This window comes from Equus caballus, chromosome 14 (genome assembly GCF_041296265.1).
Source record: "Equus caballus isolate H_3958 breed thoroughbred chromosome 14, TB-T2T, whole genome shotgun sequence".
Lineage (NCBI taxonomy): Eukaryota > Metazoa > Chordata > Mammalia > Perissodactyla > Equidae > Equus > Equus caballus.
The window spans coordinates 27,712,112-27,725,153 of NC_091697.1; the positions used below are offsets into that span (position 1 = coordinate 27,712,112).

The 13,042-nt window shown below is 45.8% G+C and overlaps 1 protein-coding gene across 1 annotated transcript in view; it reads left to right on the top strand.

Moving 5' to 3' along the window:
* SLIT3 (slit guidance ligand 3) overlaps positions 1-13,042 on the top strand; it is a 587,661-nt gene that overhangs the window by 372,818 nt on the left and 201,801 nt on the right. Inside the window, exon 5 of the mRNA XM_023617271.2 lies at positions 11,914-11,985. Within this exon, the coding sequence (XP_023473039.1) occupies positions 11,914-11,985 (72 nt within the window). The remainder of the gene's footprint in view (positions 1-11,913; positions 11,986-13,042) is intronic.

The window sequence follows — 13,042 nt, forward strand, 5'->3', positions numbered from 1 at the left end:
AGAAGATAATTTTGAGCCTTTCTGAAGCCACATTGATTTTATCGGCAGATGGCCCCAGGATAGCATCTCACCTCCACTATTGAGGTTTCACTTGTTTAATGGGGTTCTGAAAAGTTACAAGAAAGAACAGGAATCTACAAGCCGCATTTCCTTGAGCTGCAGCCCTGCATTCCAAATTGCAGCCTCTGGGCAGCTGCAGCCCAAGCTATAGCCCCGCCCCACACACTCTGACCCTGCCCCCACCTGCTCACATTTCTTCAGTAGAACAGAATGGACCACAGAGGAGTGACCCCAGTGCTGTATCCCCTAGGGTGGAAGGAAGGAGTTGTCCAGTCTGCAAAACGTTAGTCCAGGGTCAGGCACATACGTAGGATCCAGAGGAGTGTTCAAAGCATCCTTTCCTCATGATCAAGTTGAACATTAAAGGTTATGCGGGTAAAATCAGGAATTGGCTTCAACTGCTCCCAAACTACTATGCCTTAGCCCTCTGGACTGCCTCTCTCTTTCCCACCTCCTTTTCCTCTTCTCCCACCGCCAATTTGACTTCTGCTAATCCTCGGGCTCCGTGAGGGTTTCCAGATCTTTTAGACAGTTTGGCAAGGAGGAGAACGATCACAGAGCAGATTATCGCAAAGATAATCAAAACTTTCTCACTGCCAATCATCCCCTTCTAACATCTCCTGGAGCTTGATGCTAAAAGTATCTCCTTCTGCACCGGGAGTTTCATTATCTATGTTATTCTTGTCTCAACGAGTGCCAGAATTCAGACATGGGAGATGAAACGTTGTCAGGCACACAGCCCCTTCTGGATCGAATCCATTTTCCAAATCTGTTGTACCCTTTCAGGCCAGGTTTAAACTCTATTCCGAAAAACCTAATCGCTTGTCTGCTTAGCCTGCTTCCCAATCTAACTGCACATTCCCACGCTACAGCTTAGCTCACTACACCTTTCTCAGTTGGAGACACTAAATGTGGCTCCTTAAAACACAAGCCTATTCCAGTGGCATTAGTTCACAAGCGTGACAGTCCACCAGGGAGGTGGAGTTACCAGGGCAGGGGACTAGGGCAAGAGCTTTTCATAATCTAAAGGGACAAACTGGACTTGGAAAAAAATCCCCATAATTTGAGATTTGTTCTCGATCATCCATGAACATGGCAATGGCCTGAAATCATTTTCACATATTTTTTTACCCATTCAACAAATATTTTTTAAGCTATGCGTCAGGCCTCATGTTCAACAAAAGTCTCTGACCGCATGAAATGAATAATCTAGTGAGGGGGCCAGTGGAAAAGACCATGGTACCTTACCAGCTCGACCTCCAGTCAGCATGTAGTGAGAAGCAATGAGCAATCTCTTCAGATCCAAGCTCACTTTTGCCTGTGCCCACATCCCTAACTTCCTTTAGCTTTTTGGTAAAGTCAAATTAAACAGTGCCCTGGGATAGCAATTGAGTTAAAAGGACCACATTGGAGGATGGTCAGCCATTTTGCTTGAGCTTTCTTTTTCAGGAAAAGGGAAGAGGACATTGAGTCAATTACAGACTCATTCCCTCCTTCCTGACGCCAACAGAAATGGACCCAAGTGGTAACGGAAAATATAAATTTGGAATCCACAAGAAAAAGATGTTAGAAGGCACAGTCTCCACCCCCTTAATTTTTTTTCACTAATTATTGCACGAGCCGATCTTCACCTTTGGGATATTATGCCTCAGAACCTAGGCTATCAGAACACTGTCTCGGAGGCAAATGAGGATGGCCAGGTCAGCAATTAATCACGAAGCAGGCCAAATGCACACACTTCATTTCAGAACAATTCCATAAACGTCCCCCCGCCCCCAGCCACCTCCCCCTCGCCTCACTCACAAGGTTTCATCTCCTAATTGCAAAAGCTTTTTGGCATGGGAATGTCTTTGTAAAGAAGAGAGGACTCAATTTGGGCCATCTCTCTAAAGAAGACACGGGAACAAGGACTCTTCTCCAATTAATCAGCAAATGCTTGGCTCCAGCTTTCGGCCAAAGGATCGATTTACATAAAGCTACTTCTCAAGATGAATTTGCCTCCCCCTCAAGTCCCCCTGCATTCCCCTTGTCCAGCCAGCATTAGACATGCTACTGGATTTCAGATTGACAGCGTCAGCTACGACAATCAAATTAGGTCGAAAGCTTCACAGGGCTGCCCAGGGAGAGGGTAGAGGGGGAAGGAGGGAGTGGAAGAGTATGTCAGCCTGGGAGGAGAATGAATTGCACAGAAATGGGCTCCCTTTCCCAAACTCTATTGGGCAGATGCATAGCTTCAAACAAAGGAAAGAGAGAAAACACCACTCTCCATCCTTTTGAACCAGGTGGACCCCTCCCCCCAAACCAAGATCGATAAATTAAATGAAAACATCTCATTGGGCCTAAAAATTGGCAGGCGACTATCTCAGGTATGTGATTAGATCCTTATGATCAGATGATTTTCAGCATCAGATTTCTGCCCATGATGTAAGGGCACCAAAATTGCAGTTGTACTGCCTGAAGGGTGCATGGGGATGGATGTGCAGATTCGAGTCAGATGCTGGTAGTTGGAATCCTGGTGATGTTTCCTGGACCGTGTAGTGACGCAGGGAAATCTGGACCAGAACAGAAGGCACAAATGGGCTGATAATGAGAGCTCCCCAATCCCATCTAATGTAACTGCCTTGTCGCTAAATTGTGATAATCCCAGGGATTAGTGAGCTGTTGAGAAGCTCAAGCCCTGTACAATTTGCTGGAGAAGATCAGTTAATTGTGATGCTGTTTCATGAACACAAAGAGCCTTCCTAGGACTTGCATATGCTAATTAAATGAAGAAAGCTTCTGTTTGGGCTGGAAGCATTGGTTAACCCTGCCTGCCCTGGAAGGGTGTTGGTTTGAAAAGCTCAAATTAAATCCTATGGCTGGAAGGATTTACGACTGCTCCTAGGAGGGATGGCTGAATGACTGGAATATTTAAAGCTCTGGCTTTCTTTCCTAAACCCAAAGATTTCTATAATGGCTCCCCTTGGTTCCCCTCTCCTGTTGTATACCTGAACTCCCCAAGGAGACCCACTTTGGGCTCCTTTAGATTAGTTCCAACATCTAAAACTCTTTCTCTCTCTTGGCTGTGAGTGGACTCAGAGCTACAACGTCCAACTCCTAGCCTTTTCCTAGAACTGCCCTGTCCAGTGCAGTAGACACTGGCCGTGTGTGGCTATTGAGCACTTGGAATGTGGCCGGCCCCAACTGAGATGTACATAAAATGCACCAGATTCTGAAGACCTGGTATAAAAAAAAGAATGTAAAGTATCTCATTAGTAAATTTTTATATTGATTATATGTTGAAATGATAATATTTTGGATATATTGGGTTAAATAAAACACTTTATTAACATTCATTTCAGGTATTTCCTTTTTACTGTTCTTAACGCAGCTAATAGAAAAATTTAAATTGCAGGAGTGTCTCATGTTATATATCTATGGGACAGCACTGTTCTCGAATTAGCAGATCTGGGGTTGGTCCTGTGGCTGAGTGGTTAATTAGCATGCTCTGCTTTGGTGGCCTGGGGTTTGCTGGTTCGGATCCTGGGTGTGGACCTATGCATGGCTCATCAAGCCATGAGGTAGTGGCATCCCACATAGAAGAGCTAGAATGACCTACAACTAGCATATACAACTGTGTACTGGGGCTTTGGAGAGAAAAAAAAAGAGGAAGATTGGCAACAGATGTTAGCTCAGGGCCAATATTCCTCACCAAAAAAAGTATGGTTAAAAAACATTGATAGAATTAGCAGATATCCGCTGGAGGGATATTGGCCTCTGCGCCCTTCAGCTATGGGTTGAAGTGTTCTGTTGGCCAGCACAGAAGGTTGTTTTTAATTTGGGGGAAATTAATTCAGATGGGCCCTGTATTCCCCTCTTCACTGCCTCACTGCTTTTGTTGTCCACGTTCAGCCTGCTTTACTCATTTACTGTAACCTGCATAACCCATAATGCATTTGTGATCTCTAGAACATCTGCCCATAAAGAGATAGAAAGAGGGCCCACGTTGGTGACAGTGGAGCAAACCAATAGCCCCAGCTCCGTTTGCAGCCTTGTAGCAGCTCGCAGCCCTCAGTCCCCCCGAGGTTTTCTTCGCTCCCTTGTGCTTGAACACCAGATCCTCCTCATCACAGCTCTCCATCTGCCTCTCAGCCTAGCTGCTCAGTCCTGCTCATTACCTGCCCTCCCGTGATTTCTCCCCTAGATTGCAGCCCTTCTGGGAAACGGTAGGAGATCACTGGTCTGTGAGGCCCCACCAGAAGTGTCCTAATCGCAGTCAGCCAGTCTCCCTACAGGTTTGGGCGAATCCGAGGGCAAAGTGCTTGGTTTTCTTCTGCCGTATTTCTGGGATCCCAGGGAAACATCCATGGACTCTTACCCCCTCTAGGAAGGCCTCCAAACGGGGCCCCTTAGTGGCTTTCTAAAATACAGATTAGATGTTGTCACTCTGTCCCTCTTCAGCCAGCTCCTGTGACCCTCTGTCCCATAGCTGTTTTGCCCAGCAGCAGCCGCAGGCTCAAACCTGAGACACAGGAGGCCTTTGCATCTTGGACCCAAGATTTTCCCTAAAATCAGAATAGAGCAGAGAGTAGTAGGATGCTGCATTTGCTAACTTCATGCTGATAAAATGAAGGCAGTGATTTGCATTTATATAATGCATTAGATTGTAGAAAGCACTTCTCCATTATCCGCAAGGTTTATCCCAATTTCACAGAAGTACAAGTTGAGGCTCAGAGAATTGAATTCTTGCTCTTGAAGACACACAGCCCATTAAGTAGCACAGATGGGACGTGAACTGGGCACCTAATCCCATGCACTAATCATGCTACCCATGTTCTCAAAGTTGCTCAAGGTTTGGACTCCAGAGCCCATTCCCAGGGTGTCTGATTCAGTAGGTCTGGAATGGGTCCCAGGTATCTGCATTTAAATTTCTTTTATTGTGAAAATTTCACACATATATAAAAGTCAAGCACAGATTATAAATGAACCCCCTTTGGACACATCATTCAGCTCCAATAGGTATCAACTCATGGCCAATCTTGTGTCATCTGTACCTCTACCCATTTCCCCCTCTTCTGTATTATTTTTAAGCAAAACCCAGACATCATCATTTCATCCTTAATTATTTCAGTAGGTATCTCTCAAAGATTAAGACACAAATGGAAGGAAACATAACCCACAATGCCATTATCATACCTAAATAATTTTAAAAACCGGGGATCTGGATTTTTTCAAAGCACCGTCAGTAAATTCCGATCAGATAGACCACGAGCCGCAGCGTGAGAACAGCTGTCCTGTGCCACTCCTACCCTCAACGACCTCTTCCAAATGTCCTGATTTCTATCAAACTGTCCACTTTGAAAGACAAAACCAAAGTACCTGAGGAAACAAGCCTGCATCCTTGCAAGTCCCGGGGATGGAGATTGGCATCTTTCCCCTTTTTTCCCCCCAAAACTAAAAAGATTTTGGGCCTCGAATAAAACAAAGCTGTGAACTATTTTCCGTGGTGCTTAAGAACAATCTGCGGTGTGAATTTAGAGACAGGCTTTCTTCTTGCTGAAAAGGAAAAAGCAGTCAATCTTCAGCTCTTACTTTTGAGGTGTCTAGATGTTTATTTTACATCCATGTATGTAAAGGCTCTGTTTCTTTGTGTCTGGGATCAATGAGAATGCAAACTCCAGGAGGGCAGAAACTTGGTTCTGTTCACTTCTGAATCTCAACATCTAACATAGTGTAGCACATAGTAGGCACTCGATTCATTTCTGGTTGAGTGAAATAAGAGTCTGAACTGACATTTAAGCCACCAGTATGAAACATCTGAATGGTATGACTAGGACTTTTCTAGCAAGCTGGTCAGAGAAAGCAGAATGGAAGGAGTTTTTATTGATATCTTTCATTCGGTAACTTTTTAACATCAAGGGAGCAAGCCATGTAAACTCCTGCTGCAATGAAATATTCAGAAACCCAACTGGAGCAGTGGGAAATAATTGTTTCTTTTGTCCCCCATTGATATTTTGATTCTCTGGATCCCTGAGATAGGTGGCGGTTCTTTCAGGAAATGATTCAGTTACTCCATTGTCATCTCCATCGGACAAAGGATGCCATTGACTAGACACCAGCTGGAGGTACCAGGGCTTCTTAGCCAGGACATATGCTTGGGCTCATTTGGTTTTGACAGTGACCCAACTGCAAACATCTAATCTTGCTTATTAAGATAAATTGCCTGCAGAAGAGATTTACCATTTAAGATGAATCCTCCCTGAAGTCTACATTATAAAGTCCCCAGGGAACAATTTTTCCTGCATGTCTGTCCCTCCTGTTGTATAAAATAAGGGAAGCAAAGCGATATCTTTCTCTTTAGTTCCTAGAGCCGAGTGATGTGTCACAGTTACTATATATTAGGAGTTGGGGGTGGGGGAAGCAGGGTTCAGCTTTGTATAGGGTGTAGCACTGAGAGTACAAGAAATTTTAGATTCGTGGATTATTCATCAGAAATGTTTAAAATCCCTAAGTGAGTTTTGATTGATACCTACTGCACCAATGGGCAGGTTTCCTCCCACTAGGCAGCAACACAGAGAGTAATTTTAATACATACTCAGGCCAAAGAGAATCAGAGTGGTAATCCACTACGTTGATCCCAAATCCAGTAATGGTTCCAAATGTAAATGCTTTTAGATCATCCCCTGGTGTCTGGTTGTTAAGATCCTGCGCTCTCACCACCACGGCCTGAGTTTGTTTCCCTGTCAGAGAACCACACCACTCACCTGTTGGTTGTCATACTGTGGCTGCTGTGTGTTGCTGTGATGTTGAAAGCTATGCCACCAGTATTTCAAATACCAGCAGGGTCACCCATGATGGACAGGTTTCATCGGAGCTTCCAGACTAAGACAGACTATGAAAAAGGACCTGGCCACCCACTTTCAAAATAATTGGCCATGAAAAGCCTAGGAACAGCAGCAGAGTATTCAATAATACTCTGGAATAATACAGTGCTGGAAGATGGGAAGATGGTGCAAAAAGACCAGACAGGGTTCCATTCTGCTGTACACAGGGTTGCTAGGTGTCAGTATTGATGGCACTAAGAACAAAGATCATCCCCTCTTTTAGTTTGTCTAGTCAAGAGTTGATAGATTTTTTTTTAAATGTTACTAAAAAGGCACCTGATTGGTGTCAGTGAAGGAGTTTGGGGAGGTAGACAAAGAAGGTACCAGATTGGGTTGTTCTAGTTTTGTTTGCTCAATTAGCTTCCCCCATGGCCTCTTGATCCTTGGTCCTGGATATGTCATCTTTCAGGAAAGATTGTTTTAATCTTTTGAGAACTTCCTCATTCAGGAGAACTGTCCTTGAAGCCTTCTTATGAATGCTTTGGGTTGGATCCCTTGAGACCCCTTTAGTGGCATTGCCTCTCATCTCGTGTTTCTTTGGACTTTGCCAAAGGTCATGGCTGGGAACCTCTTCAGCAATCTGTCCTTGAGATGCTGGAGTCACCTCGTCCAGCCTTATGGAGAGCAGGCAGAGCTGGGGAATTTGCATCTCTCTTGGGTGCTTCTGAGAGAGCCCAACCTAAGACAGATCTTTTCTCCAGAATCAAGCTCTCCTGTTTCATCCAAAAGAATCTAGAATCAAGTATGGCTACTCCTTTCCAGATGATAGATGAGGGAGACTTTAATACCTCCCTCAGATTTTATGGAAGGGATATTAGCAACGTTTATGTCTTTTATTCTTTGCAGAATTGTATGCATACGTCCTGAGGATGAGGATGATAAAAGATGTTTTCAGCAATGTAAATCCAGGGCTAAATGGGGGGAAAGTTCAAGAAATAAACGCAACCATTCGTTGAATGCCTGCAGGGTTCCAGGGACTGTACAAAGTGCCATGTGTCAGCTCATTCTATCCTCACAATTAACCTATGAGGTCAGTAAAATACATAGCCCCACTGTAAAGATGGAGGAACTGAGGCATAGAGCATTTCAGTAAGTTTGCATGATCATGTAGCTAGTTAGTGGCTTCACCCACTTCAGAAACAAGAATTCCCCAAGTTTTGGGAGAACATCCACATCCCATTTTGTAGTTTCTGAATAATTTGAGATCGACATCTAGGAGCAAATCCCCCCACAAACTGCCATTGAACAGATAGGACTTCCTGGTAGCGTGAATGTGACTAAGACAAGCACTTTGTCCCCACCAGAGCAAAGAGGAGACCATTTTCCTCCTCCTTGTCTGGCGATCTTGCCTGGTAAACATGGGGTGGGCAGGAGTGGGGTGAAGGTGGGGACTGTCATTCACTCAGAGCATTCATGCTCCGAGAACAAAGCATGCCTGACATTGCAGGGAGAGCCGGGGAAGCATTTCAAAAGCTCCATTGGAACTAGACAACCTTTCAATCCATTTATCAAAGTGTCTGCAGTTCCCGTTTCAAGGTAGATGAAGCAATAATAAATTTGCGAAGAAAGTTAATCTGCGTCCAAAGCATTTTAGTAAATTAAAAAGGGTTGGAGGGGGTTGGCTGGAAGGGGAATATATTGGTTCTTGCCAACTCCTATTTGACTTAGTGTCTCCTTAATAAGTCCTCTTTGGTCTTGTGTTTTGGGATGGAATAATCAGTCGGTTAATCATTTTCCGGAAGCAGGAAAATGCACTTTAGCTAATGCAGTTCTCCTTTCCTTCGGAGTCCTAATTATTTAAAAAGGCATCCCAATCTGGAGCCCCCCTTCCCAGCCAAGAAAGCCTTTCCCACGAGTCGTCCGCCTTTATTTCCCAGGAAAACCCCAGCGCACCTCTCACTCTCTCCCCCTACTCCAACCTCATGTCTTTTATCTAATGTTTAAGAAAAACAAAGCAAGTTCCCTTTCCTTAGTCACTTCTGAGCATTTTCCCTCAGGAAGGGTGAGGCATTAAACCCCCAACAAACAATTGGCCGGAACTAGACTCTTGGGCACGACGGATAGATTTTGTTCTTTTTATTTAAGTGTCAGAGGCAAATGGTGGCTCTTGTCTCGCTCAAGGATAGTACTTAGCAATAGCTCCATGCTCTGGCATCACGCTGAGATAAACACACTATTAGGAACCCTCACAAAGGCCCCGAGATCATTGTGAAGGGACGGTTACCGAAAATGAAGCACCCAGACCTGAACCCGCCTCCACGCCCCATCAGTAACACCATTAAAGCTGTCAGTTTGTCAGCCCACTGGAGGTATTTATGAAATCAGTATACAATCCTGCAGATGGATGGCAGCGGTATTGTTAGCCGGAGAAGAGAGGCTCAATGGAAAATAAAATTAATAAAATTTACAAGCAGATTGTCATGGGGAACAGATGAATTCCCTACAATCTCCTGTGTTTCTCAGTTGCGGCAGGATGAAAGTCATGGCAGGGAGGTGGGAAGAAAGCTGTGCTCTAATCTGGGCTCCTTAAACTAGGAGCACGACTGGGTGTATTTACAGCAGAATAGTGAACGGGAACCCAAGTGGCTGCCCCACCCACGTGCAGAATTTTGCCTATGTGACTGCTTTTGTGGAGACTTCTCAGCAACTCCACCAGATTTTTCCCCTTAAATATTGCTCTACTCTCTTCAGCCCATCATACTGCAAACCAGAACCTTCGTACAATTGCTATTCCTTCAGTATGTTTGAGCGCCTTGAACTCAAAGGGTTAATGCATTATGGGAATCTATGCCCCTTCTTCTGGCTTCTGGGCATGGTTCGAGCTGACAGTTCTAAACCTCTCTCCTGTGTGTACCTCCTGCCCCTGATCCTGGTCATCGGCCATTTGCCAGAAGTGTGACCTGAGCTGTTTCCCAGAGCGGCCAAAGATAGCAGCCAAGCCTGGGAGGCTAGCAGGCAGGGGCTTGCTGTCCTGGAGACCAGCCTTCACTTGGCAGAAAAGACTGGACCCATTGTGGCTGCTGGAGCCTTGGGTACAGCCCAGATGCCTGGTGGAAATTGCATTAGCAGGATGACAGGACCTGGGCCCCCTTCTCCTGGAGGCTGATGGAGAGCAGAGGAGTGGCCTTGGTGACACTGCCTGACCCCTGCTGTCATCCTGGGCTTTGTTCAGCGCCCCGACTCCAGGCTGGAGCCCTGCTCATTGAATCAGGCCCGGCCGAGGGAGCCTGCAATGGGGCTCATTGTGCGTCTAAATGTACTTACATCAGTTGCAGGCAGAGGAAACTGGATTTGAGATGGAGGGCACCCCGTTATTCAGCCCCGGAAGCCACTAGGATTCCTATCTGCACCCTACCCCAACTCTGAGCCTTGCCTAGGGGCCTAACAGTGGCCCCAGGCAGCCCCCAAGAGTCTGGAGTTTCAGCCAGGCCCTCAGAGTGTGGCAGCTCATCTCAGCAGGTGAGAGCAGAAAAGTGAATGCCGCTCTTCTGTTTTCTATTTTCTCTCCTGCCCCCTTGCAAAACGTTAATTTCAATGGCCCTAGTTTTAGTGGAGGATGATTGTCTGACCTCTGTTTCCGAATATATTTGGAGTCAGCGGTATGTTTTGAAATCAGCGTGGGAGCATTCACCGGTACAGTCTGTCTCTAGGACAGCTCAGCACTTAAAGATGTGTTTACCCTGTGACTCCTTTGAGGACTTTATATCAAGGAAATGTCCCTAAAATTTGTGGGCAGGAAAATTCATCCTAGTGTTTCCTTAAATGGCAAATGAATACATAAATAAATACCCATCAATGTGGGATCATATAGCCCCACATTGGATGATATGCAGCCATTAAAAATGTTGGCATACATGCAGTGTTAATGACATGAACAGATGTTCTCAATATAATAAGTGAAAAAAGAAGTTATAACAGACTATATACTCTGAGATCATATTGGTGAAATTTATACATATTACTCCTAATTGGTAACAGTGGTTATGTCTGGGTAGGTAGGTAATTTTTTTTACTTACTATCTGAAGGTTTTTGTGTTCCAGAATAATGGAGATATATACCTATATCTATAGATATACATATGATTGATATGTATGGGTCTGTGTGTGTGTGTGTGTATGTGTGTGTGTGTATATGTGATTGATTGCTCACTGAGATCCCAAGCAAACTTGAGATATGAATGAGAACAAGTGCGTGTGTTTGGTCTGGCAAAAAATAAAACCAGAAATCAAAATGACAAAAGCTGCATGGGTCTCAGGAAAGGAAATTGAGGCTTTGGGGCTTCCTCAAGAGGACTCTGGCACAAGACTTAGGTGTGAGCCAGTTTCGAGACCTGACACTTACTTTGTCTCTTACCCGCCTCCTCAGAGCAACATGTTAGTACTGCTTAATGCTAGATGAGGTGCCAGGGGGACCCCCATTTTGGATGGGTTTGGGGAAATGCAATTTGAATTCATCATGCCTGTCACTAGAACAATACAGGAGGCCCCAGGGGTCTCGGGGGCTCTAGAATAAGCGGAAGTGATCATCCCCCATCAGAAAATCAGGATGGCCCGGCTCTGGCTCCGTTCCAATCCCAGATGACAAAGGCGGAGAGTCCCCGAGAGATGGGAGATTGAGTGATGTTGACCCCGCTGTGGGGGAGGGACGTTGTGGGGGAGGGGGCAGGGGTCATCTCTGGGAGGTGGCAAAACAGAGAATTGGGTGCAGTGTGTGCAACAAATAACCCAATCTTGGCTCGTGGCCTGGAGGTGCGAGACCACCCACAGAGCCCGCCCTGGAGGCGAGCTGCTCCGCCTGGTAACCATTTCAGCAAAGGCCATCACTAGAGGAACAATGTGCAGGCTTGTAGCAGCCTGGGGCCTGAGACTAAACAGTCCCCCAAACCCTCCTGAACGCAGAGGCAGCCCCCAGGGGTTTTGTTATCATAATGAGATGCAGATAAAGGCGGCCTTGTGGCTAATGCAGTGTGCCTCTCCTCTTCTTGTTTAGAGATCTGAGCGAAAACCGGATCCTGGGGATCCCGAGGAAGGCGTTCCGCGGCATCGCCGACGTGAAGAACCTGTAAGTGCTGTTTCTGTTGCTTTGCTGCGGCGGTGGCTCTCTGGCCAGAGCAGGGGTGAGGGACGGGACAGGAAGGCGGCATCACTGTGCCCGTGCTGCCTCGGTCCAGGCGCCTTTGAGACAGGTTGAGGGATGTGCTTAGCGATTTCCAGGGCACACACGTCAGATGCCAGGACAGCTCCACAGAGTCCTGTTCCCTGGTTATTTGTCCCCAAGTGTGAGCATAAGAGCCCCAAACCTGGGTCAGAGCCCGGCCCCACTGTGGCTCTGTGGCCTGGGGCTCAACTCAGTGGCCTGGGGCTCAACTCAGCTTCATCCCGTTATAAAATAGGGATGATAGCCTGGAGGGTGTGTAGATGCAAACAAGAAAATGTTTTAAACTCCAGTGCCTCATACATAGTCAGTATTCAATAAACGGGAGCCTTGAGGAGGAGGAGAAGGAGGAAGATGATGAAGATCATGATGGTGAAGTTCTCACCGTTACTAATAGGATCTTGTGAGAGAACACTGAGATTTGTATCCCAGGACCTGGGGAGACATGGCCAGATCCACTGGACGAGGTGCTAGGTGTTTTTTCTTTTAATTTTTATTTTGAAATAATTGTTGATTCATAGGAAGTTTCAAAAACAGTAGACAGGTCCACGTACCCTTTTACCTAGTTTTCTCCTAATGGTGATATCTTACCTAATTACAATATAATATAAAAACCAGGAAACTGACAATCGACGATCCACAGACTTTATTCTTCAGATTTCACAGTTTTACACAGACTTTTGTGTGCGCACGCATGCGCGCATGTGCAGTTCTATGTAATTTTACCACGTGCAGATTCCTATGCCCGTTGCTGTGGTCGATGCAGAACTGTTCCATCACTACGCTTTTGAACTTGCCAAATAACCTTTGTGATTTGCTGCCTGGGCTCCACTGTTTGCTGCTTATCAGTGACTCCTGGGCCCTTCCCTTCAAAAGGAGTGTGCTTTCTGAATTTTACATGGCCATGTGTACTGCTGTGGCCATGTATTTGGAACATGTATTGGGAGAGGGGCCCAGAAGAAGG